The sequence below is a fragment of the Hyalella azteca genome, unplaced genomic scaffold (genome assembly GCF_000764305.2).
Source record: "Hyalella azteca isolate HAZT.00-mixed unplaced genomic scaffold, Hazt_2.0.2 contig14024, whole genome shotgun sequence".
Lineage (NCBI taxonomy): Eukaryota > Metazoa > Arthropoda > Malacostraca > Amphipoda > Hyalellidae > Hyalella > Hyalella azteca.
Genome location: NW_025943925.1, coordinates 143,959 through 170,858, shown reverse-complemented (window position 1 = coordinate 170,858; position 26,900 = coordinate 143,959). Strand labels below are relative to the sequence as shown.

General features: G+C 38.7%; 1 protein-coding gene across 1 annotated transcript in view; it reads left to right on the top strand.

Annotated features, from left to right (window-relative positions):
- The window catches only part of LOC108676489 (bromodomain-containing protein DDB_G0280777-like), a 65,889-nt gene that overhangs the window by 15,253 nt on the left and 23,736 nt on the right, over positions 1 to 26,900 (top strand). Inside the window, exons 3-5 of the mRNA XM_018164569.2 lie at positions 6,067 to 6,232; positions 6,794 to 6,974; positions 11,977 to 12,476. Coding sequence (XP_018020058.2) covers positions 6,067 to 6,232; positions 6,794 to 6,974; positions 11,977 to 12,476 — 847 coding nt within the window. The remainder of the gene's footprint in view (positions 1 to 6,066; positions 6,233 to 6,793; positions 6,975 to 11,976; positions 12,477 to 26,900) is intronic.

Below are 26,900 nucleotides of genomic sequence, written 5' to 3'. Positions count from 1 at the left end.
CACGCTGGTGATATAGGCTGTACAGTGCACGCTGGTGATATAGGCTGTACAGTGCACGCTGGTGATATAGGCTGTACAGTGCACGCTGGTGATATAGGCTGTACAGTGCATGCTGGTGATATAGGCTGTACAGTGCACGCTGGTGATATAGGCTGTACAGTGCACGCTGGTGATATAGGCTGTATAGTGCAATATAAGTAATTTGTAAATGATTCGTAATCATCGAATTCGTAATTCGATGATTCGTGATCTCAAAATCCGTTCAATTTATTCAAATAATAATTGCAAATGCGAAAAAAATATTTATGATGAACACTAAGTGAATCTTCTTAACTTCAAATGGAATTTAGCGCACATACACTTTTAAATGAATAAAAATTGTCATAAGAGTCCTAATGAATTTTTATTTTTGTCATGTAGGCCGCAGCTTTGGTCGTGGTGAAGAACTTGTTAGAATTATCGTCGCATTAACACAAATAACTAAATACTTCACTAATATTCGTACAACTGCTAATGCAAATTCAAATATTTTACAAATATAACTGCAGTGTCCGTGTTAATACAAATAATACAGTATTTAACAAATAAACCTGAAAATCCTGTGCTACTAAAAATATATTAAAAATTCGCAGTTAAACTTAAAGGTTACAGGAGCTACAGGAGCTTATTGGCATTTGCTAAATTCTACATACGAATTTAGATTTCCGAATAAAAAATCAGTGGCTTTACTAATGTTTGAGTTCCACTTTAATAAAAAAGTGAATTTACATTTATTGTCCTGATATTCAGGTTGCATAGTCATAACCACGGTGGTCTCTTGAAACGATATGGAAATGGTATTTTATTTGGCACCAGATAAATTTTCTTGTGAATTTTCAATTGATGAGCTTCTATCAGATATAATCAATAATTTATCTATTTAGTCTACAGTATATCTTGCAACAATCTAGATTTCATTATTTTATATGGAAAATACTAAATCAATGCTGTGATATAATAATAGATGATGTGTTGCTGATGTGTATGTTGATGTGTGCTATCGTTGTTGATGTGTGCTATCGTTGTTGATGTGTGCTATCGTTGTTGATGTGTGCTATCGTTGTTGATGTGTGCTATCGTTGTTGATGTGTGCTATCGGACTCCCACTGAAATTTGAGCCAAGATTCAACAGGAAAACATTTATATCCTGAAGTACTTCGCATTAGAATATTTATAAAATACCAAGACGAATAAGACAATCTAAACCTCACTAACTTACCTTTAGGATCCCAAACTCGAGCGTCTGCAACGCTGGACACGAGGCGCAATCGTAAAGTTTTTCGTCCGGTTTTTGTGCGGACGTCGGTTGCTTGTGAGGCGAAGAATGCGGATAATCCTTGCGGTATTCAGTATCTCCGGTTACCATTTAGGCTTCTCTTATGGCCTTGTTATCGGTAACTTGATACTCGGCCTACCTACTTGTGACTCGTGTGTAGGATCTGGCTTCTTTTCCAATGCCTAGTGAAACAAAAGCTGGTGATGTTCATGATGGAGATGGTTGATGATGGAGATCGTTGATGATGGAGATGGTTGATGATGGAGATGGTTGATGATGGAGATGGTTGATGATGGAGATGGTTGGTGATGGAGATGGTTGATGATGGAGATCGTTGATGATGGAGATCGTTGATGATGGAGATCGTTGATGATGGAGATCGTTGATGATGGAGATCGTTGATGATGGAGATCGTTGATGATGGAGATCGTTGATGATGGAGATCGTTGATGATGGAGATCGTTGATGACAGATTTTTGTCAATCGTTAAAAGTTCAAATCGTTGATGAATGTACCTGAAAATAATCTTTAATCAATAAATTTTCCGTAAAAAATTCTCAGAGAATAAAAAATATTTCGAGTTCGAATTTATTTCGATTCAAAATCGAACTACAGCGTTTTCAACAAAAACAAGGCTCTGGGAACAACGAATTTTTTTTGTCGTTAAGCATTTATATCAAATGTGTAAAATAAGCATTGAAGTTATGTGAGGCACGTAAGAGGCACATATGAGGCACGTAAGAGGCACATATGAGGCACGTAAGAGGCACATATGAAGCATACCTTGAGGTACGTAAGAGGAACGTAAGAGGCACGTAAGAGGCACGTAAGAGACACGTATGAGGCATACCTTGAGGCACGTAAGAGACACGTATGAGGGATACCTTGAGGTACGTAAGAGGCACATATGAAGCATACCTTGAGGTACGTAAGAGGCACGTAAGAGGCACGTATGAGGCACGTAAGAGGCACATATGAAGCATACCTTGAGGTACGTAAGAGGAACGTAAGAGGCACGTAAGAGGCACGTAAGAGGCACGTATGAGGCACATAAGAGGCCCGCATGAGCCACGTATGATGCAGGTATGAGGCATGTATACACTGAGGCATGTTCACATGTCCTGAGGCCTCTCGAGACGAGATGCGCGGCGATGAGGCGTGAGGCGGACATGCTACTGCCTCCTTGTCTGGCATGGCCGGCATATCGGAGGCCATCTCTGGCCCGCCTTAACGGCTATCTCACTCTCACCTCTCTGCCCTTATATCTGAAATAATACCATACACGAATTCCTGTGCATATGCCTATTGATATTTTTTTCAGGAATTGCCTCAGGCATTCCAATTATGATCGAACATATGTTTGATAAAGACTATCATTATGCATTCCCTTTATAACCAAATACGTATATGTTTGATAACAAATATCATTAGCCATTATTCTTAGAATCGAACATATAATCGACTATAATATCATTCGATACTTTATTAAAAATAAAATAAATGTTTACATATCATTATCATCATGAATTCCTTCCAGTATCAAACGAACATTTGCAGACGAACGGAATTAAACATTCGTATTTTATTTAAAATGACAATTTCTTTCAAACTGCATATAAAAATTAATTAAACATTTGAAAAAATCTGGTGAATATCTTTACCTACCGATGATAAAACCATTGATTTTATTACAATAAACTAATTATGAAACTTTATCAATAATTTCAATTAAAACAGTTTATTATAAATAAGTTTCAACAGTGCGAGTGACGAAGTGTTTTCCTAGTGACCTAGGTACTCTAGAGTACCTAATACCAGGAGGAACTAGTGACCTAGGTACTCTAGAGTACCTAATACCAGGAGGAACTAGTGACCTAGGTACTCTAGAGTACCTAATACCAGGAGGAACTAGTGACCTAGGTACTCTAGAGTACCTAATATCCTTAGTACCTAGTGACCTAGGTACTCTAGAGTACCTAATACCTGGAGTACCTAGTAACCTAGGTACTCTAGAGTACCTAATACCTGGAGTACCTAGTGACCTAGGTACTCTAGAATACCTAATACCTGGAGTACCTAGTAACCTAGGTACTCTAGAGTACCTAATACCTGGAGTTCCTAGTGACCAAGGTACTCTAGAGTACCAAATACCTGGAGTACCTAGTGTTCTTAAGCTAGACACAATACAGGATATATGAAAAATATAAGTCAAGTTAATGTTATTTGTTCACATTTTTCCATTGGACACTTTCATTTGTCCCTAGGGACAATTTGACACGCCAGTAATTTAATCCAGTACTTACTTTACATTCATGCACTGAAAATATTTCTTACATATTATTTAGAATTTTACTGTAACATGCCTATAAATAATTTTCTATAATATTGAATCACGTTTTATTTGTTTGAGCTTTCCCGGCTCCACAATTTTTCAATAATTCAGTAGAAACTATTTTACTTAATTTTTATATTTTATAATTAACAATAATTGATAAAAACACGTATATCTCCTGGCTGGTGTAGCATTCGTTCATATGTGAATGCTTGTTATCTTCTCCTGCAAATAGTTGAGTTAACCTTGCGGTGATAATTGATGATATAGATTGCTTCTGTGGGCCATAGTGCATTCCTGCGGGACAACGATGTTGTTGTTGACGTTATTAGATACGCTGTTGGTGTTGACGTTATTAGAGACGTTGTTGTTGTTGACGTTATTAGAGACGTTGTTGTCGTTGGGTTGGTTGACGTAATTAGAGACGTTGTTGTTGATGTTATTAGAGACGTTGTTGTCGTTGGGTTGGTTGACGTAATTAGAGACGTTGTTGTTGATGTTATTAGAGACGTTGTTGTCGTTGGGTTGGTTGACGTAATTAGAGACGTTGTTGTTGATGTTATTAGAGACGTTGTTGTCGTTGGGTTGGTTGACGTAATTAGAGACGTTGTTGTTGATGTTATTAGAGACGTTGTTGTTGTCGTTATTAGAGACGTTGTTGTTGTTGGGGTGGTTGACGTTATTAGAGACGTTATTGCTGACGTTATTAGAGACGTTGTTGTTGTTGACGTTATTAGAGACGTTGTTGTTGTTGACGTTATTAGAGACGATATTGTTGTTATCATTGACTGGTTGCCGTCATTTAAAGATGTTATTAGCTTTGTTTCATAGTGGTGAAGTGGCAATATTGTTGTTGTGATGACCCAGCCTTGTTGTTGTGGTGACCCAGCCTTGTTGTCGTGATGACCCAGCCTTGTTGTCGTGATGACCCTGCCTTGTTGTTGTGATGACCCAGCCTTGTTGTTGTGATGACCCAGCCTTGTTGTTGTGATGACCAGCCTTGTTGTTGTGATGACCCAGCCTTGTTGTTGTGATGACCCAGCCTTGTTGTTGTGGTGACCAGCCTTTTTGTTGTGATGACCCAGCCTTGTTGTTGTGATGACCCACCTTTGTTGTGGTGACACAACATCACACTGAATGCCGCGCACAAATAAGAACTCATTTCGACAATGCAATCCACATCTCCTTTTCTCACCCAGCCCAAGGTTCCAATTTCATTCCCCTCTCCTCATTTATATGTGTCACCTAGTTTCAGGTTCACTAGGTTCCCCTCACCTTCTCTCTATTCCCCTAAGCTAGCTCCCCTCACCCCCAACTTCCCCCCGCGGTTCAATGCATTCATTAAGAACAGCTGGTCGCCAATGCGGTCTGCTGCCCCTCGGGTTTTTTAAAATAGCATATCAACAGATTTTCTCATCATTATTCTGGCAGTCGCCATAGAAAATGTATTAAAACCCATTGAAGCAGGTTTTCTATTACATAACATAACATAGTGATGTCGGCGCTGCAGTGTAGGCCTGATGTGGCCTGTCGCCGATTCTTTTCCATTTCGTGCCTTGTTCATAGATCTAAACCTGTCTCTTATACACATCTAGATGTGTATAAGAGACAGGCTTTATCTAGTCTGTTCTTGAACGCGTTCATACTTGGAGCGCCAACGATGTCATCGGGGAGGCTGTTCCACATGTCGGTGATTCGAAGCGAGAAGAAATTTTGTCGCGTGGAGAAGTTGCAGCGCAATTTTTTTAGCTTATAGCCGTGGCCCCTGGTGTTGGTTTTTCTGGTGTTGGTTTTTTTCTATTAGCATTTTTTCAATATGACATTCATGCAGACTTGAAAAATTCAAGTATATATGAGATATATATTTTAAAATTATTCCCAGTTATCGATTACAAATAAGTGATAGTGCGTGTGTTGGAAAGTATTAAGTATTACGTAGTATTACGTAGTACCTGCGTATTACGTAGTACCTCAAAGTATTACGTAGTACCTGCGGTGTTGTAAGTATTACGACTATCTAAGTATTGCGTAGTACTTGGGGTGTCGGAAGTACTACGACTATCGTGCAGAGGTCGCACTATCAAAAATTGTTTGTAATTCCGTGAACTATTCACTGAAGAAGTTTTAATTTAAACTCAAAAATTACGGACGAGAAATCGGCCTGAACGTGTACTAACGCCGCTACGTACGTGTACTAACGCAGAAGTTGTGTTGTGGCAAAGTAAGTGATCCTCACCAAAGCAAGTGATCTAGTTATTTAAACTACTACACTACAGGTCATAACCTCACTAACCTGCTAACCTGCCCTACAGGTCACAGCCTCACTAACCTGCTAACCTGCCTACAGGTCATAACCTCACTAACCTGCTAACCTGCCCTACAGGTCACAGCCTCACTAACCTGCTAACCTGCCCTACAGGTCACAGTGGAGTTAACCAGCTGGGCGGCGTGTTCGTGTCGGGGCGGCCGCTGCCGGACACCACGCGCCAGAAGATCATCGAACTCGCGCACTCCGGCGCGCGTCCGTGCGATATCTCGCGCATACTGCAGGTCTCCAACGGCTGCGTATCCAAGATACTCGGCAGGTTAGTGCAGGTCGCTAACCAGCACTACGACGTCATTGCAAATTCTATATTAGGAAATTTGAAGTCAAACGATATTTCGAAACTTTGAAATTAATAAGCAACCAAAAGCATCCACCTCAGCTGCGGATGAATTAATTATTATTCAACATCTACAAATTACTTAAGAACTTTCAATTTAATTGCCTACAATTAGCTAACCCATGCACCTACCACTAATTACCCTTCAAACTATGCTATAACAGCTAAAACTGACTGACTGTTACACTAAACATGAATTATCATTAAACTATTCAAAATTGACTATCTTATGACTAGAACACCTACTTTAACTGGTGTTAACTAACAATCTAACCCACGAACCACCTTCAAACTAGTCCTTCCACCTCCCCTCCCCTTCCTTCCACCTCCCCTTCCTGTCTATAATGCTTATTTCAACTGCCTTTAAACTAAGCATCTAACTCCACAACCAACTACTAATTATTAACAACCAACTATTAATTAACTAGCTCCTGCTAATTATTAACAACCAACTATTAACCATCCCCTCCCTCTCCCCCCCAGGTACTACGAGACGGGCAGCATCAGGCCGCGGGCCATCGGTGGCAGCAAGCCACGCGTGGCCACCGCCGAAGTGGTGGCCAAAATATCGCAGTTCAAGCGCGAGTGTCCGTCCATCTTCGCCTGGGAGATCCGGGACAGACTTATGTCCGAGGCCGTGTGTGGTGCGGACACCATACCCAGCGTGAGTGATGAGTGTGATGATCAGGGACAGACTTATGTCCGAGGCCGTGTGTGGTGCGGACACCATACCCAGCGTGAGTGATGAGTGTGATGATCAGGGACAGACTTATGTCCGAGGCCGTGTGTGGTGCGGACACCATACCCAGCGTGAGTGATGAGTGTGGTGCTCATAACATACCCAGCGTGAGTGATGAGTGTGATGCACACAACCTACCCAGCGTGAGTGATGAGCGGATTTATTCGCTGTTGTGGTGTTTTAAGTTAGCCTTTGAGGAACTTAGTGACAAAGATGGTGAAAAATGGTACGCAAGCATGACGTCCGAGGTTGAGTAAAACCTCCTGCTGCCCAGAACACAATTATGGCTGCCGAATGTACAATGATTATCGTTGTTGTTTGTATTCCACTGACAATTCCTGACTGTACCCAAATATTGTACTTTACTTTATCCCAATTATTGTTGCTGACTGTACCCCATTCATTGTGGCCCTCTTTATCGCATTAACAGTCGCTGAATGTACCAATTATTGTTGCCTATTTTATCCCAATAACAGTCGCTGACTGTACCTATATTGTTGTTTCCGACTGTACCCCAATTAATGTTGCTGGAAAGCAGTAATTGATGCCGACTGTACCCACAGACGGCAGCTCCTTAGGATCGGGTTACTAAGTCCAGTCCTAATCCCCCTTAACAAGTCCTCGGTAGGATTTAAGTGGCTTCTGAAGATGCCGACACAAATCCTGTCTATTGGACGGCATTAAATCCGCCGCTGAATGGCAACAAAATACAGACGTTGAAATGGCTAAAGAATTGGATAAAATGGCAACAAAATACAGACGTTGAAATGGCTAAAGAATTGGATAAAATGGCAACAAAATACAGACGTTGAAATGGCTAAAGAATTGGATAAAATGGCAACAAAATACAGACGTTGAAATGGCTAAAGAATTGGATAAAATGGCAACAAAATACAGACGTTGAAATGGCTAAAGAATTGGATAAAATGGCAACAAAATACAGACGTTGAAATGGCTAAAGAATTGGATAAAATGGCAACAAAATACAGACGTTGAAATGGCTAAAGAATTGGATAAAATGGCAACAAAATACAGACGTTGAAATGGCTAAAGAATTGGATAAAATGGCAACAAAATACAGACGTTGAAATGGCTAAAGAATTGGATAAAATGGCAACAAAATACAGACGTTGAAATGGCTAAAGAATTGGATAAAATGGCAACAAAATACAGACGTTGAAATGGCTAAAGAATTGGATAAAATGGCAACAAAATACAGACGTTGAAATGGCTAAAGAATTGGATAAAATGGCAACAAAATACAGACGTTGAAATGGCTAAAGAATTGGATAAAATGGCAACAAANGCCAAGTTTATAGTGAGATGACAAGTGTACAGTGAGATGACAAGTGTATAGTGAGATGACAAATATAGTGTTGCCGAACACTATATTTACATACACTAATTAAGAGGTATATATACAATCCAAGTCTCTTATTATTAACTCGGGTAAAAACAGAAATATATTTATTATCCCGGTTCTAAGTAGAAATAATTTTATTACATGGATTTAAATTTGTGTGCTCAATTTATCGTGTTTCTTGAATATTTTAATATTCAGCGGCTTTTAGTACCTATAGCGGCTCGCAAAGGGAATATAAATTTAGTTTGAAAATAATAACCTTTTTTCTTTCGCGTAGGAAAATATATAGTAGAATTACCATAAAAGTTTTAATTCAACGGTAAAAAAAATGTTAATCATGTGGAAAATAAAAAAAATTGAAGTAAGTAAGTAAATTTGTAACTAAGATAGGTTTCGTGGTGGTGAGATTTATCATTTATGAAATACCTGCTAACAAATTATTGGTAAACATGGGAACAGGAGTAAATAACTAATAACTAAACATGGTAACAGGGGTAAATAACTAGTAAGTAAACATGGAACAGGGGTAAATAACTAATAAGTAAACATGGAACAGGGGTAAATAACTAATAAGTAAACATGGGAACAGGAGTAAATAACTAATAAGTAAACATGGGAACAGGAGTAAATAACTAATAAGTAAACATGGGAACATGAGTAAATAACTAATAAGTAAACATGGGAACCAAGATTAATAACTAGGAATAGCTGCTAGCCGTTCGGTCATGTAATTTAGGAGTTCCCGAGAGCAAATTCCCATTCCCGGTTTGACGCGCATTCCAAGACGCGAGGTCGCTGCTGCTGTGGGAACATCAAACGCGTGCTTCATATTTATATTGATTTTGAACTTATTTGATGTACTGACTACGATCTATGATATTAATATTGACGCGACAAAAATATTGAAATGATTCCAAATAATTAAATGATTTTATATATAAGGCATAATTTTATAATATTATAATAATTTTATATAATACGCGAAATGATTAACAATTATAAAGTGATCAAAAAAATATTCCTCGTAAAAGATGCAGTAAATATGTATTTAAAACATACGCTGAAAAATATATTGTAACAGACATAGTCGATAATGCTTGTAAAAGAAAAGATGCAATAAATGATTTTTGCAAGCCAAGTAGTATATAATATTTTTAAGAGATAAAGCAAATATATTTAAAGAAGGGATATTTACTGCAATGATACAGTAAATATTACAGGTAAAGGATGCAATAAATATTCCTGGTGAACGATGCAGCAAATAAAATTAGGTAGACATTCGATAAATATTGTCCAGTATTTAATAAAACACAATAAAATCATTATTCAGTGTCGCTCATAGGAGTTCATGTTTTGGAGATGTGACACAAAATAATCTATCAGAACCGGCAAGAAAATGTGCTCTAATGTACCTTCACTGCTATTCATTTAGAGGCTAGAAGGAACACGATCCTTATATATATGAGGCAATAGAAATGTTATCCACTAAGAAAAAATCTAAAAGTAGACTGAACAATCATTTTAGGAAATATCCACCTAAAAATATCAATCCGTTAGAATGACTGTTCAGTCTTCAAAAAAATTTTCACCAAAAGCTTGGAGAAAAAAGTAATCATCGACAACACTTTGATCTCAGTCTCCACAAAACCGAATACTTTCAAAAAAACAGACAAAGAAAAACCGTACAGTCAAACCGTCCAATAGAAACATGAAGGCAAAACTGCCACATATAAACGTACAATCGAATCTTTCCAATCAAAGCCGTCCGGTCAAACCGTGCTTGTAAAACTGTCCAGTCAATCCATTGTCACTCAAAATCGTACAGTCAAACCCTTCCAGCCCAACTCTTCCAGCCAAACCCTTCCAGCCAAACCCTTCCAGCCAAACTCTTTCAGTCAAACCGATCCAGCCAAACTTTTCCAGTCAAACCCTTTCAGCCAAACTCGTCCAGCCAAATCTTTCAGTCAAACCCTTTCAGCCAAACTCTTCTAGCCAAACCTTTCAGTCAAACCCTTCCAGCCAAACTTTTCCAGCCAACCTCTTCTAGCCAAATCTTTCAGTCAAACCCTTCCAGCCAAACTCTTCTAGCCAAACACTTCTAGCCAAATCTTTCAGTCAAACCCTTCCAGCCAAACTCTTCTAGCCAAATCTTCCAGCCAAGCCCTTCCAGCCAAATTCCTCCAGCCAAACCCTTCCAGTAAAACCCTCCAGCCAAACTCTTCTAGCCAAATCTTTCAGTCAAACCCTTCCAGCCAAACTCTTCTAGCCAAATCTTTCAGTCAAACCCTTCCAGCAAAACTCTTCTACCCAAATCTTTCAGTCAAACCATTCCAGCCAAACCCTTCCAGCCAAACTCTTCCAGTCAAACCCTTCTAGCCAAATCTTTTTCAGTCAAACCCTTCCAGCCAAACTCTTCCAGTCAAACCTTTCTAGCCAAATCTTTTTCAGTCAAACCCTTCCAGCTAAACCCTTCCAGCCAAACCCTTCCAGTAAAACCCTCCAGCCAAACTCTTCTAGCCAAATCTTTCAGTCAAACCCTTCCAGCCAAACCCTTCCAGTCAAACCCATCTAGCCAAATCTTCCAGCCAAGCCCTTCCAGCCAAATCTTCCAGTCTGCATGACCGTTAAACGGTTTGCGGCGAACCTTTAATGCGCGATACATGTAGACGTATCAAATCATACGCACATCATGCGTGCGCATCAAATTGTACGCACATCATGCGTGGAGTTTTTAATAAGACGCTCGTAAGCTCGGCGACCGTCTCATCAGACGCCGTTTCTTTTGATCGCAACTTTGCTTATTGGCTTCACGTCAAACCGCGGCCAGCGATTTGATTGGAAAAATTGGCGCTTTAAGTGGAAAAATTGGCGATTTGATTGGAAAAATTGGCGGTTTGATTGAAAAATTGGCGATTTGATTGAAAAAATTGGCAATTTGATTGGAAAAATTGGCGATTTGATTGAAAAATTGGCGATTTGATTGGAAAAATTGTCGATTTAAGTGGAAAAATTGGCAATTTGATTGAAAAAATTGTCGATTTGATTGGAAAAATTGGCGATTTGATTGAAAAAATTGGGGATTTGATTGGAAAAATTCTCTATTTGATTGCAAAAATTGTAAGAATTGTTGGGAGATATTGCAACTTCAGCAAAAAAAAAGATAAAAGATGCCGTCTAAACGAAAGCATTGCTGGCTGATCACAGACGATCTGCGGAGTTCGGCTCTTTTTGAAAGTTTTGATTAAAAACCAAGATATTCGAAAATAAATTTGACATCAAAATTTATGATGATAGTTAGCTTAGGTTCAGTTTTGTTTGCTGGTTTGACTGAAAGAATGAAATTTCTGGTCTAACCGCTAAAAGTTAGTGAGTGGCTCCACGAGTGACATCATATGTGGCATCTTGAGTGGCATATTAAGTAATATTGTGAGTGGCACCATGAGTGGCATCTTGAGTAATACAAATTCAAGTCAGTTTAATTAATTAAAAATTTTAGCCTAATTATTAATTTGAATTAAATCAAGCGCAAAAATTAAACGTATAATTTTCATTTGTCTGCCGCAGGTTTCTTCCATCAACCGCGTGCTCAGGAATCTCGTGCCGAGCAAGGAAGGTTCCAGCAATCCTGAGTCACCGCAATCATCCAACAACAACAGTAACAACAACAGCGTCACCAACACAATGCCTTGTAACAACAATAATACCAACAGCACTCCAATAACGGCCAATGACGTCAACAACGTTTCCGATATCGTCACAAGCGTTCCAGATATAAATCCCGTGTCAGATGTCAATAACGTGTCAGATATCAATAACGTTACGAACGTCTCAGAAATAAACAATGTATCTGATATGAATAACGCATCGGAAGTTAATCCTGCCATTGATGGCTCCAGAAATAACGTAAAACCTTGCGACGTTGACGTGGCGTCAGCGACTGGGAATGGGAATATCAATTCCAGTTGTGAATGTCCGAGTGGGAATCCAAGAAGTGAACCTGCGTACGACCGCCTCAGACTTCTCCATCACAACCCTACCTCGCAGTGGTCAACCCGGCATGGCTGGTGAGTAAACTGAACCTTAATTCTGCACCAGGGTTGCCAAATGGCCTAAAATATAACTCAGTACTCACTGCAGTGAGTGACAGAGAGTATTTTCTCGTCGACAACAACGTGGAGTCACGGACGGACAGACGAACGGACGGACAGACGGACAGACGGACGGACATGGCGAGCACAATAGTGCATTTTTTCCATAGATGAAAAAATGCTCTAAAATGGCCAAGTCCGTGAACAAAAATGGCCAAAAAACGGCATATAACTTAAAATATACTAGTATATTTGTAGGTTCCGATGGAAAAATGTAATTTTGTGCAGTTTTTAAAATTTAATTAGGAAATACCCTTATCATAAGTTTTAGCCGGCCAAAACAATTAAATAGAACTAAATCGCAGAATTTGTCCGAAAAAGACCGTCTGGTAACCCTGTTCTGCACTATCAACATCGCTTCTTGGAGTCAAGTTTTCTTGAATTATTGTTGTACGTCGAAATGTAACATGCACTTTTGTTTCTTGCGTAAACCTAAAACACTCTCGATTTTCCCTAGATATTAATTATCGTGTATCTTAAATACCTTGACAATTGGTGTGTAAATTTTGGACCACAATTATTTTTCTCTAATATTGAGGTATTCCTTCGCGTATTTATAGCTTTATCATGCAATATCATTTTCGACAACGCTTTCAAGAAAACGCAGCACACATCAAACAACAAAAATTAAGTCTCATGTTGTAAGAATTTCCGTTTCTTCAGTGTCTAAATTCGCAAGATAAATTACCATTTGTCAGGCACAAACTATACCGCTATTTATTTCATTAGTCGGAATCAAACAATTTACAGGTAAGTGCAAAGCTAATTCATGTACGTGCTGCTGAACCCCTTGACTTCAAACAAAACAACAGTCAACCCTCCTGATAATTATTTAGATCATAGGAGAACATTTCATTCCCCGCACTCAATCCGGAAAAATTTAATTTCCGATCTTTTACAGAAAACATTTAGTTTTCCGACCGTCCAGAAAGGAACATTCAATTCTCCGAGCTTTTTCTGTATGAAATTCATTTCAGTGACTTTCCTCTGGGAAACACTTGATTCCCAGATCAACTTGACGGGAACATTTGTAAGTAACACTTTTCACGAAAACTTCTTGGTCGTCTAATCTCAGAAACATGATATCCTTGCATTCGGACCCAGTCTACCTACAGATTTGTACCTCGGGATCAGTCAATCCCCAAACAACACTCCCTCAAGATAAGTTAATCCCCAAACCACACATTTTTCTGGATCAGTCAATCCAAAATTTCCCTCCCTTCCTCTAGGGATCAATCAATCTCCAAATCACACTCCAATTGGGATCAGGTAATCCAAAAACCACACATTTCTCCTGATCAGTCAATCCCAAATCGCCCTTCACTCATTATCAGTCAATCCTCAAGCCACACTCGCCTCGAGATCAGTCAATCTCAAAATCACACTCCCATCGGATCAGTCAATCCTAAATCGCCCTATCCTCATAATCAGTTAATCCCGAAACCACACGTTTTTCGGATCAGTCAATTCCAAACTGCACTCCCCTCATAGTTAGTCATCCTAAAACTACACTCCCTTCAGGATCAGGCAATCCCCAAACCACACTCCCCTCTGGATCAGTCAATCCCTAAACCACACTCCCCCGATCGGGATCAGTCAATCCCAAACCACACTCCCCTCGGGATCAGGCAATCCTCAAACCACATTCCCCTCGGGATCAGTCAATCCTCAAACCACATTCCCCTCGGGATCAGGCAATCCTCAAACCACATTCCCCTCGGGATCAGGCAATCCTCAAACCACATTCCCCTCTGGATCAGGCAATCCTCAAATCAGCCAGCCCCTCGTTCGTAAGCACATCTCTTCCCCCTAGGGGGCTGTCCCCGACACCCGTGGTGGGGAGTTTACACAGATCCGTCCGTGTCGACGCTCTAATTACAGCGATGGATTTGCCGCGATTTGGCGCTCGTTTGAGGAAGCTGCTTAGAGGAAGGAGATTGGAGGTCTGGAGCTCGAACATGGAGTTTGGGGCTCGAATATGGAGTTTGGGGTTAATACGTGGAGCTTGGGGCTCGAATATGGAGTTTGGGGCTGCTTAGAGGAAGGAGATTGGAGGCCTGGAGATCGAATATGGAGTTTGGGGTTCGTGATGGAGCTTGGGGCTCGAATATGGAGTTTGGTGCTCACACGTGGAGCTTGGGGCTCACACGTGGAGCTTGGGGCTCGAATATGGAGTTAGTTGCTCGAATATGGAGTTTGGGGCTATAACGGATTAATAGGAAGATTTATTATATAGTCCCTATTGAAAAATGAATTGAAAAATACTTGTAAACTATTCTAACAAAATGAGCGATGAAATTTTTATTTATCTACTATATTAAATGTAGGTATCGATATTCATAAACAATCAAGTAGGAAATTTGCAGTATGAATATATTAATATTAAACCGAACAATTCAGGTTCGATTATCATCCAGAAATTTGACAGAAAATCTGTAATGTGAATCTATTCAATGAAAAATATAACATACAGTATATATCCATACTAGATCAAGAAATTAAGCTGGTTGTTTAAAATGATACAATGATTTAGGAAGATGTTATGAGTATTGCTATGATTTTATAGTGTACGTTCAATGCTGTCACGGCTTAATAGTTTTTAGCTGTTCCGTGCTAATATTGATGAGTACTCTTATTTCGTTATAAGTTTCATTCATGTATATTTTGAATAACTGCAGTGTCAAAAGTCGTGAACTGAATAGAACAAAATGAGGGAACTTACGAGGGATCTTCACAGAATCTAGTATATAGTTTAATATATTGATGATAAGGCGGGACACTATCTTAATATTATTATCTATATTTTAATTAATAAATTAATAATTATAACAATAATTTAATAATAAGTATAATTATTATTAATATTATTATCTGTCATATTATCTTATCTTAAGATAAGATAATCATATATCAATCATATAATCATATATAATCAATCAATTGTCATATTATCTTATCTTAAGACAATATGACAACATATTTTTTCAATATATTGTTGACTCATATGATGTTACATGATATTTTAATATTTAAGTATAAAGGAAAGATAAATAACATATTGATAATAACAACTTATTCAACTGAATATATGATAATTTCTTCTCTAATATTATTATTCGTGTTGCCTAGTTACATTCTTCTTAGCTAATTATTTCAATGTTGATGTAGCTACTAATCTAATGTAAGATTCAATATTTTATTACAATAGGAGTCTTCCGCGCCTGTTTATGAATGTAAATTATGAGAATATAGTGATGGTTCTCATTATAATGAGGCTGCACTATATATTTTTTGCTTCACTACAACGTGAAAAAATCACCATCGTTTAGTCTCCGATTAGCAATACAGTAACAGCTTTTTATTCTATTATCTGGCAGATGTTTGTGTCTTTAATAGTTTGATTAATCATAATTAGAATTAGCTTTTACAGTTTAATGAATAAATAACAATGCTTAGTGGAATGAGAAATCTGCATAAATCAATTCCTTGCATAGCTGTTGTTGAGTTTTCGAAATTAAATAAATATTTATATGTCCTATTAATATATTAATCATTATTTTGACGTCCAAATACACGGATATTGTATGGGTGTGTACTAACCAAGATTTTATTACATGCATTACAAAACTTCATTTGCTGGTTAATTAAGATCAAAAATCGTCGTTAATTAATACCAGAAAATTAATACCAGAAAATTAATACCAGAAAATTAAGACCAGAAAATTTAGATCAGAAATCGAAGCCTCCAGGTTCCTTGTTTCTACCCCGAGTCCTAGGAAGCCTTGAGACATTCATTAGTTATGTTTGGTTTACAAACGCTTTCATGGCGGCTGTACATTTCCAAGATCATTTCTAGCGGCAGCCTCGACACATGAACATTTCCAAGATCATTTCCAGCGGCAGCCTCGACACATGAACCATTTCCAGAACCATTTCTCACTCGCGAATTTGTTGTTTCGGGAGCGTCGGCGCCATTTTGCATCATCCTTCTTCTGGTCCAGCAATCTTCTTAATGCGGTGGTGGTGGTGTGGTGGTGTGGTGGTGTGGTGGTGTGGTGGTGTGGCTGTCTCTTATACACATCTAGATGTGTATAAGAGACAGGTGTGGTGGTGTGGTGGTGTGGTGGTGTGGTGGTGGTGGTGTGGTGGTGTGATGTGGTGAGGGGTGCATGTCGGAGGCCAGCTTTGCCAAACTTCACACTTATTCCATATTTCTTTCCGTAGGTAAGAACGCTAGAGTGCATAACGGCCTATGAAGTCAAGTGCTCAAAGCTATAGCGCGGGATGTCCACAGCCACAAAATTAGCTTGCTGAAGGTAAACATGCCCATATTGCACATGACCAAACATCTTCCAGCCTAACCTCTTCAGGCCTAACATACACAAGTTGCAAAATTTCGCCAATCAAACCAAACCTGAGCGGACCTAACCTAACCTCATTGGCTGTAAGAAGTTAGAAAGGCGGTCCAAGTGTGCTGGTAGTTTGTTTCTGCCAACAGTCGTTAAGCCAAAATTCCATGTACGATGAAATGTTGCTTAAAATATGTGCTGCCGATCATAGAACATTCCACCGTCTTGATTCATCAATTAAACATTAATTAACTCACCATCACCATCTTCACCAACTCACCATCTTAGTCATTTCACCCAACATTGAAGGGAACAATAATTCCTCCAATGGTGTGGTGGTGTGATGGAGAAGGCTGCGGTGCGTCATCACAGTGGAGAAGGCTGCAGTATGCTGTCCTCTACACGGAGAAAGCGAGAACAGGTTCGCCCCCAAATTTTAATACTTATTGAAAAATATGTAAAATTTTAAAACAGGATTGTGGGTCTATCAAGCAATGGAGGGGAAGACTGTACAGAAACTTTTGCCCCATGGGTAAGTAGTGTGATGGTGCGGCGGTGTGGTGGTGTGATGGTGTGGTGGTGTGATGGTGTGGTGGTGTGGATACGTCCAGCCATTCCGTGGCAGGAGCAAAATTGTTTAACTCCTACAGAGATAAGGTGTGGAATTCATCCTAAAGGACAGCCTGAATGATTCATTCATGATCAAAATCCTAGATCAGCTCACTAACATGCAAATCATATGTTGCTCCATCCGGGGTGTGGGATGCTGTCGCCCTCACACTCCGGAAATAAAGGATAAAACAAGCTATACAAAAATGGAGCAGAAGTAAACATTGTAGCGCACTAATTGGTAATTTAAAACGAATTAATTCGACTGAACTACGCAACGAAGCCCGCGTGAATGGTTTTAAAAAGGCATCGCGCGTTCAGAGCGACATCGCAGCTAATTTGATTCGCTTGCCAATTTTTCATATCAGTTTATTTAATTAACACCTATGATTAATTCGATGATTTCCGTACAGCAGCAACAGGCCTCAAAACTTATACGTGAGCTCTGCTAATTTTTTTTTTTTGCATTACTGGATAAAAGACCAAAATTTTGACATTTTGGCTCGAAGATGGTCATTTTTTTAATCACGATTGATATAAATCTTGAATTACCAACGAGAAAATCAATTGCTCCTCACTGAATTTTCAGTGAAGCAGAATATATATTTTTCAAGAATGAACTTTAATCATTATACAATTTTTGAGAGCACTTTGAGCCAAAATGCATGTTCCCATCGGCATGAAACGCAATCTTTGATGCTAGATACTTCGGTGCAGCTAACGTCCCTCATGACGCAGCTTTACGCTGATCTTCAAAAAACCTGGGCGCATAAATGTATAAAGCACCGAGCATGGCTTCATAAAGCATTGAGCAGCGCTTCGTGAAGCATCAGATTGCACGATAATTCATGATGCGCTTTTAGCATCACAAGTGAAGCGATGTGATGCATGATCAAGCAGCTGATATTTGGGGTTTGTTGTACCATCAAAAGACACTGGGAACTCCTTCTTCAACAGTCCTGTGAATTGCAATACTAAATCAAGTGTGAGTCCAATAATGGACATGATCGAGTTCTATGATAGGAAATCGGAACGCTTTCAGAGATTCTAGAATATTTCTTGGCATAGGAAATGATATCAAAAGTGTGTCATGATCGAAGATACTACTGACTGAAATGTTCAATTGTGGAGTTACTTTATTACAACCTATTATAGATTACAAAATTAATAGTGTTGCTTCACAGTTGTTGAGATATTAAGACATTGAGTAACAATTAAATCTGACTATAGATACTTCCGGCACCTCACAGATACTTGCTTCATATGCGTCGCCTTTCAGGCGCACTTTCACACTTGGACCTCATGTGGTGAATGTCTACCATAAGCTCAAATTTCGGGGCTTAAGCAAGACAGACGCTCCGGCACCTTTTTAAAATAGATAGATTTACATAGCAATAAAATAATCTTATGCAATTTGCATAACAAGAGATGATTTGAGACTATTTAAATCTCGAGGATAATTGAGTTTTCCTTTTTCACGATAATTATCATTAATATTAATAATGAAAAGAGGAAATGAAGCCGTGGAGGCAAAAATCGACCTGCCACTGCGGCATGACAGTGGCATGGTGGTAGTGACATTTCTTGATTGGAAATATGAAAAGGAAGGTTGGTTTGTCGGTACTTGGTAGTCTATTACTTATTTAAGGTGAAGTTTAATGCTATATTTATAACCCGAATAAATAGGTAAAGCAGTAGTAGATCTCACCAACCTATTCAGCCAAAGTGATTGATAGAATTCATTGCAAGCGGGTGCTCAGAATGTCCATAATTTTATTTTATTTTTTATTTTAGATATAGTTGGTGTTACTTCAGCTTAATACGTTACTTTGGAGGCATTTTAACCAATAATATATTATAATATTGCTAAATGATTAATGTATGATAGTCAAATAATAGTCACCTTTTGTATTGCAGTGCATAACATGACATGAGGTGTAAAATATGACACTACACTGAGAGAAAAAAGCCCCCTGTTTTGAAACACTTGGGTGTTTCAAATCCTCCCCGAGCGATCGTGCCCAAACCGAAACACCCAGGTGTTTCAAAAAAGTTCAGGTGTTTCAAAATTTGCGATTTTGAAACACTTGGGTCTTTGAACGGTGGAACACGGGAAGTCTACGGAGAATGAAACCTTATTTTCAGAATTTATGCAATATCCTTGTCCAGTTTCCAGCGCCTGATGAAATTATTTTAACATATTTTACTCCTCCGGTCGATCGCAGTCTAATCCATGGCTGCCTCTATACCAAAATTATGAAAACTATATTTATCCGTATTTATCTGATTTCAACGCTTTTCTCCTTCACAGCGAAATAAGTCTCATATTCATTCTTTTATACACATATTTATTACACAATTTTATCGGTATGTGCAATCATCATGAAACTACACTCTTTGCTCTCACCTCTATCGAACTGTGGTTGAAGAAACTATGAGTCGCCCGCCGAGATTCGAACCTCTGCCAAGACTGCAACCAAACGCTCGCGAGCAGGCGCCTTAGTCCACTCGGCTACGGAGACGCCAACTACATAGAGCTGCAGTATTGGTTTTGTCTTGCGCGCGGTACTACCAGAATATATCTTCGATTTTACTATCAACTTCTAGTGTGAGTGAATGGTATAGATGTCGCTCGTTCACATTACTATTGACAAAAGAACAGCAGTGATTTGAAACAATTAAACGAATTGAGTTGGGTCAATTAACCGTAAGCAGTGTAGATTCGTGGCATTCATGAGCGGCGGCTCCACACAACCTCCTCCTATATATGACAGCATTCGGCGCACTGACCACGCGACCCTAGCCGCACAAATATAAGCGCGTCAAGCTCAAGAGGTTTTGAAACACCCAAGTGTTTCAAAACGGGGGGCCTTTTTCTCTCAGTGTATAGGAGGGACAAAGTATAATGACACTTCTAGAACTAATGAAATTTGACTAAAATGTTTGATAATGTTGAGGCAACTCAATGCGTTTATTATAGGCCATCACGATGGTGATGGCCACTCTCTGTGACGATAGTGGCAAGTTTTCGGGCCGATGATGGTTACTCAGTGGGCCGAGTGCCAATGGTGGCCACTCTGTGTACAAACTGTATAGTATTAATAATATTAATAACACTTTATCATTAATATTATAATAATATTATTGTATATTTGTAATAAACTGATTAATTGTATTGCAGCCTTACATACAGTGTCCCGATGACGGCAACTCTGCATTAATACAGCTCTGCGTGCTGATGGCAGTATAACGGCGTGCTGGCAGCATCAGCTCTGGAGAGGTGCTCTCGTATGCTCTGTGATGCTGGGTAATCCACTAATGCTTTTATTGAACTGATCGCTGCTAAGGGACTTTACGCTACTCACTCATCAGTTCCCCCAGGGGACTGTGTCGCTACCCTTTGGGGTCTGCGTCACTCTACAATGTGGGCTTCATGATGACACAATATATTTTCTTTCTGCACATATTTTTATTTGATCTTCTTGTCTTTATCATCATGTCTATATTGATATCAGTACACAATAATCTAATTATTCAATAATTCGGTATATAAATCAGACAATGAAACAAAATTATAAACAATTATTTCCCATGAGTAAATTCAATTTAAAATTTTAATCATATATTGGCTTCATAGTTAGAGACCGCTGCTGACCTCACATGATGGAGCTGAAGAACACAGCCCTGCAAATGTTTCTATCTAATTATTACAAAATTTAATGAGCTCTTCTGAAAATAAACGCGGTTCTTTCTAATGAGTAAATTAAAGTTGAAATTTTACTTTATGAATTAGTTCATTTAAAAGACAAGCTACCCCATACATGTACTTCCAACAGCAGACTTAGAGGTACTTAAATCTGGGTGGATCGATCCGTAGACTTTGTTCCTTCGTTAGAAGAGGACCAGTAATTTTTTAATCTTTATGAGATTTAGCTTTCGTGAATTTTTATGGCAATTATCAAAAGAATATATTCGGGAATTCTCTTCAGGAAAATTACAGCATACGTAGAATCACAAATTCACCAGCATAGAATTTATAATTTTAAATACGTTTTCAGTTAAGTATTATTAATAAAATAAATATTAATAATAAAATAAGTTTACTAATAAAATATGAAATGAAGGTTACAATATCTGTCGGAAATATTGTGTCCTGTCAGATCAGTAAAAATCTTTCGATATCAGAAAGCGTATCAATTTCTGCCACAACTTCCGATTGAATAGTGGTTAATGTAGCGAAATAAATAACGTTGAGATCTATGATTGAGACTCAGGGATGAGGACCTGCAAATTTTAGGATTGACATAACGGGAACCACAGGAACTGGTCGCTTACATTTATAATGAAAGTCAGCTGAAAACTTTAAAGCCACCGAGCATCATTTTACGATTCATCGCTACCAGTTCAACACATTATTGCAATCACCATTGAAATGATATACATTATTTAAATTAATATTAATTTACAAATAATGAATCTTTTAAATAAAAAAAATGTTAATCAATCAAATGACCTCATTAGCTCTCAATTACCTTGGATTAATTAATGAATTAATTCATTAGAACATTTATTCCCAGGGTAAAAATTAAATTTCTATTCAACTGCTCAGTGATCAGAATCGAAAGATTATCAAAAAACGAGACTCAAACCTCGATTTTTTTTGTTCTGCGCTTAAAATACAATCCATTTAAACCTTCTCAATTTTTTTCTATTTATAACCTTTGTAAATTTGCCAAATACACGAAAATTCCTGTTACATTACACCTAAAAAGAGGTGGTAATTTTTAATTATTTCTACGGTAAAAATTTGAATACGGGAACAAATTGGATGCATAAAAACTTGCTAGTAACATGCCAATCAGAAAAATGAAAACTAAACTAATGTAATAAATGTTAAGTTCCTTACTTTATAGAATTTATGACCACAACATGTAATAGTATAGTCGTTTGGAGCAACTTCCCTACTGTCCTGACGTGCTTTGTTCACAATTGTAGGTGTTAAATCTCAGTAAAAAACGTCAGAATGTTATACATCCGCGGAACCACGTCTGAATCCTACCCTATCTACTATAATCTATAGTAGATAGAATAAAGTAGATAGGGATAGACGCTAATTTAAGTAGATTGACACCAAACAGACACTAATGGGCACTTTAAGTAGATAGTCACTAATTTAAACCTTAGTCTAATTATTAACCCATTCTTAAGTAATATTTCGATCTATCAATATATGTACATTTCCTTAAGTAATATTCCTATCTATCCATTCCTATTCTTGTCTCAAACCCAATTTTAAAATGTTTATCTTTTGGAACCCCTTACAAAATCCTCTCAAGCCTTATCTTAAAACCGACTTTCTTTTCAAACCCTATCTTCAATTTTGTTCGTCTACATCCCACTCCACTTCGTCTACATCCCACTTCACTTCGTCTACATCCCACTTCACTTCGTCTACATCCTACTTCACTTCGTCTACATCCCACTCCACTTTGTCTACATCCTACTTCATTTACTTCAAGATTTCGCAATTTCACTCGCTTTCCTCATTCTATCTTCTGAACCCCTCAACTCTAAACAACCTTTTCTCTGAGTCTTTCTACTATCTCAAATCTTTGTCTTATCAGTCTCAAACTGTTCACCTCTTTTTCCATAAAGTCCTACTCCTTTCCATTAAGTCCCGCTCTTTTTTCCATTATAAGTCTCCCTCCATATTTCCATTCAGTCCTACTCAATCATTGAGTCCCATTCCATATTTCCATTAAGTCCCACCCCTTATTCTATCAAACCCCACTCCTCTCTATCATTTCCCTCCTTCTTCCCCTTAAGTCCCCACTCCCCCTTGACCCCCCTCGCCTCGGGGGCGAGATGACCATCACATATTCAGAGCTGTCCCAAAAACTCGAATGATGTGTAAATTGTGTGGCTAAAGCCCAGTTTCTGTCACTTGGCTGCTGTATAAGATATCACCCACGGGACGATCTGCCACTGCCTGTCTGGACACACGCACAATCTTCTGTCTGACCACCGCCGTGAGGCACTCAAAGAAATGAGTGTGATCTTGTCAGAACTATGATCTTGCAAACAGGAGTATGAAGGCAATGCCCAAGCAATGGGCAAGAAAGTGTGTTAATTTTTGGACAAAATTACCCTTTTATTTTCTCAGAGATGCATTCAACACGCGCGATTGTGAGGTACCGCGAATGTGTGATGGTGATTCCACCATGATTCTGAAAAGATTCAGGCATAATTTAGGCGTGATTCAGGCACGATTCAGGCACGATTAAGGCATGATTCTGGCATGATTCAGGCACGATTCAGGCGCGATTAAGGCATGATTCTGGCGTGATTCAGGCACAATTCAGTCGCGATTCAGGCACGATTGAGGCATGATTCTGGCATGATTTAGTCACTATTCAGTCACGATTTAGGCATGATTCAGGCATGATTCAGGCATGACTTAGTCACTATTCAGGCACGATCTAGGCATGATTAAGGCCTTATTCAGGCATGATTCAGCATGATTCAAGCACGATTTAGGCATGATTCTGGAGCGATTCAGTCACTATTCAGACACGATGTAGGCATGATTTAGGCATGATTCAGGCATGATTCAGGCACATCACAATGGAAACAGTTGAGAATTGGAAAAATTGTATTTGAAATGCAGTCTGAGTTCAAATGAAATGTCCAAATTTCAGGCTGAATCAGTCATACTGTGATTTTGAAGTTTGAACTGAGATGCAACTTAGGCACGCAATTATGATGACCAAATAACGATTTAATTTAGGCTCATCAGGAGGAAATAGTTTAAATTGCAATTTTATCGTCCATACCAGCATTACGATTGCGAAATGACGATAAAATGCAAGAGGAAAATAAATTTCCGGTGGTCGTGAAAATTCAAAATGAATATCTTAATATCACTTCACTAATAATCAATAACAAATTAATTTTATAGTGAAGTATAATTTTGTTGCTTTAAATATACCGTGTGTGGAAGAATTACACGAATGCACGAATTTTCCACAATATGTGCAGTTCCCCAAATTAGTAAAAGTCGGCATATTGATGAAATTCACCAAATTTATGATATATCCTAAATATCTGAAACAGTTCACGAAGCCAACGCATCTTATTAACAATATCTTATTCATAGCAATTTACTGGTAAATACGTATATGGCAGAAATAAGTTATTTTTCATGCCCAGGTAACGACAATAGAGTACCTGAAATTCTAATACTACATTTTTTTAATAAAATATAGTTAGTGATTTATTTATTTACTTAAATTCTAAATCCGAAGCATATTTAGAGACCGCACATTCATTGAACAACATTACAAAAAGAAAATTATCTCGCGCGAACTTGCTCATAAACTGCAAATGAAAAATACATTTGCAATAACACCGAATTTCCACATATAATAAGTATTTATTTGCTCTAGCAAGTCAGCTTACGCCCTGACGCTGAGCGTAACTGACGTAAACCTAGCCACTAGTGACGCATCCAGCCGCCCAGTGACTGCAGTGAAGGAAGATCTCCGCTAATTCCAGGCATTCCCGGACCAACCGGGACTTGGAATCTGGAATTTAGGAATCTGGAATATAATAAGTCAGGAATAGAATAATTTGTTATTACAGTAGTGCAGGCAAGGAACAGTGATTCATTATCATAATAGTGCAGGCAAGGAACAGTGATTCATCATTACAATAGTGCAAGCAAGAAATATTTTTTTAATATATGACTTACATGAATACGAATGTTTTATTCTCACAAATTTCATGAAAATAGGGATCTCCATAACATGTAAAATAGAAATATAATGTCTCGAAAATTTCAACCGCATGGCCACACTTCTCCATAAAAAATTAGTTGAATGTGCGTTATAAAAACATGCTTTCAGTTGACTTGACTGACCTAGATGTGGTGAATGACATATACATGTACTTAATTAGTATGTTTTTCAGACATAGAAGTCCCAGTCCACCCTGGAGCGCCACCTTCGTAGTACGATGTCCTCATCACAGTAATTATTTCACGCTAATTAATAAGCTATGCAACACACCAAACTACATACATCACTACACACCACACTATAAGCCAAACTACACACCACACTACACCTTACCTTACCTTATGACCTTATGATGACCACACTACACACCACACTACACACCACACTATAAGCCAAACTACACTCCACACTACACACCACACTACACATCACACTACACACCACACTACACACCACACTATCACACCACACTACACACCACACAACACACCACACTACACACCACACTACACACCATACAGCACACCACACTACACACCACACACCACACCACACTACACACCACACACTAAGTACTAAGCATAACTGGCAGTTCTCGAAGTCCAGACGACATAGCCTTACATTGCCCACCTCATTTCGCATTCAAAGTTAAGTAGATTCGCCGACTTTAAGATCGTGTTTCCGAATTACTTTTCCCCGAAAGAACTGCGAATCTTCGTCGGCTGCGGTGCTTTTATGCTTTTTTCTTCGTCTTGAAGTAATTTTTGGAAGTCGGGGCCATTTTATTCAGAGCGGGAAGGGCTGCAGTAATTGAAGGCAGTCATGATTTGGCGGCGAACGCTCTTTGCCGACCGAGACGCTGGAACAAATGCATTTTATTCGATTTGTTCTTGCCAAATTTGTCGTAAAAAAGGCCCATTGTGCGTTAGGAAACTATTAATTTCACTGGTAAAGATGTAGAGATAATTTTGTTGAATTTTCGTAGCCGGGAATAAACTTGTTTCTGAGTTCTTAGACTTTTTTTTTACGTTTTTCTCCATAACTGTTTACGAAAGCTTGCCAAATTTCTCGTAAAAAACGGCACATTGCGGTAAGAAATTTTTAATTTCAGTGTTAAAGCTAATTTTGGTGAATTTTCGTTGCCGAGAATGAACTTTTCTCTGAGTTCTTAAACAATTTTATTTGCGTTTTTTGTTTAATAGCTTACGAAAGCTTAGCGAGGGACAATATCATAAGATTAAGGATTGTAACGTAAATAGTGACGTCCAACAAGTGACGTGACGTCCAACAAGTGACGTGACGACCAACAAGTGACGTGACGTCCAACAAGTGACGTGACGTCCAACAAGTGACGTGACGTCCAACATGTGACGTGACGTCCAACAAGTGACGTGACGTCCAACAAGTGACGTGACGACCAACAAGTGACGTGACGTCCAACAAGTGACGTGACGACCAACAAGTGACGTGACGTCCAACAAGTGACGTGACTTCCAACAAGTGACGCGACGTCCAACAAGTGACGTGACGTCCAACAAGTGACGTGACGTCCAACAAGTGACGTGACGTCCAACAAGTGACGTGAC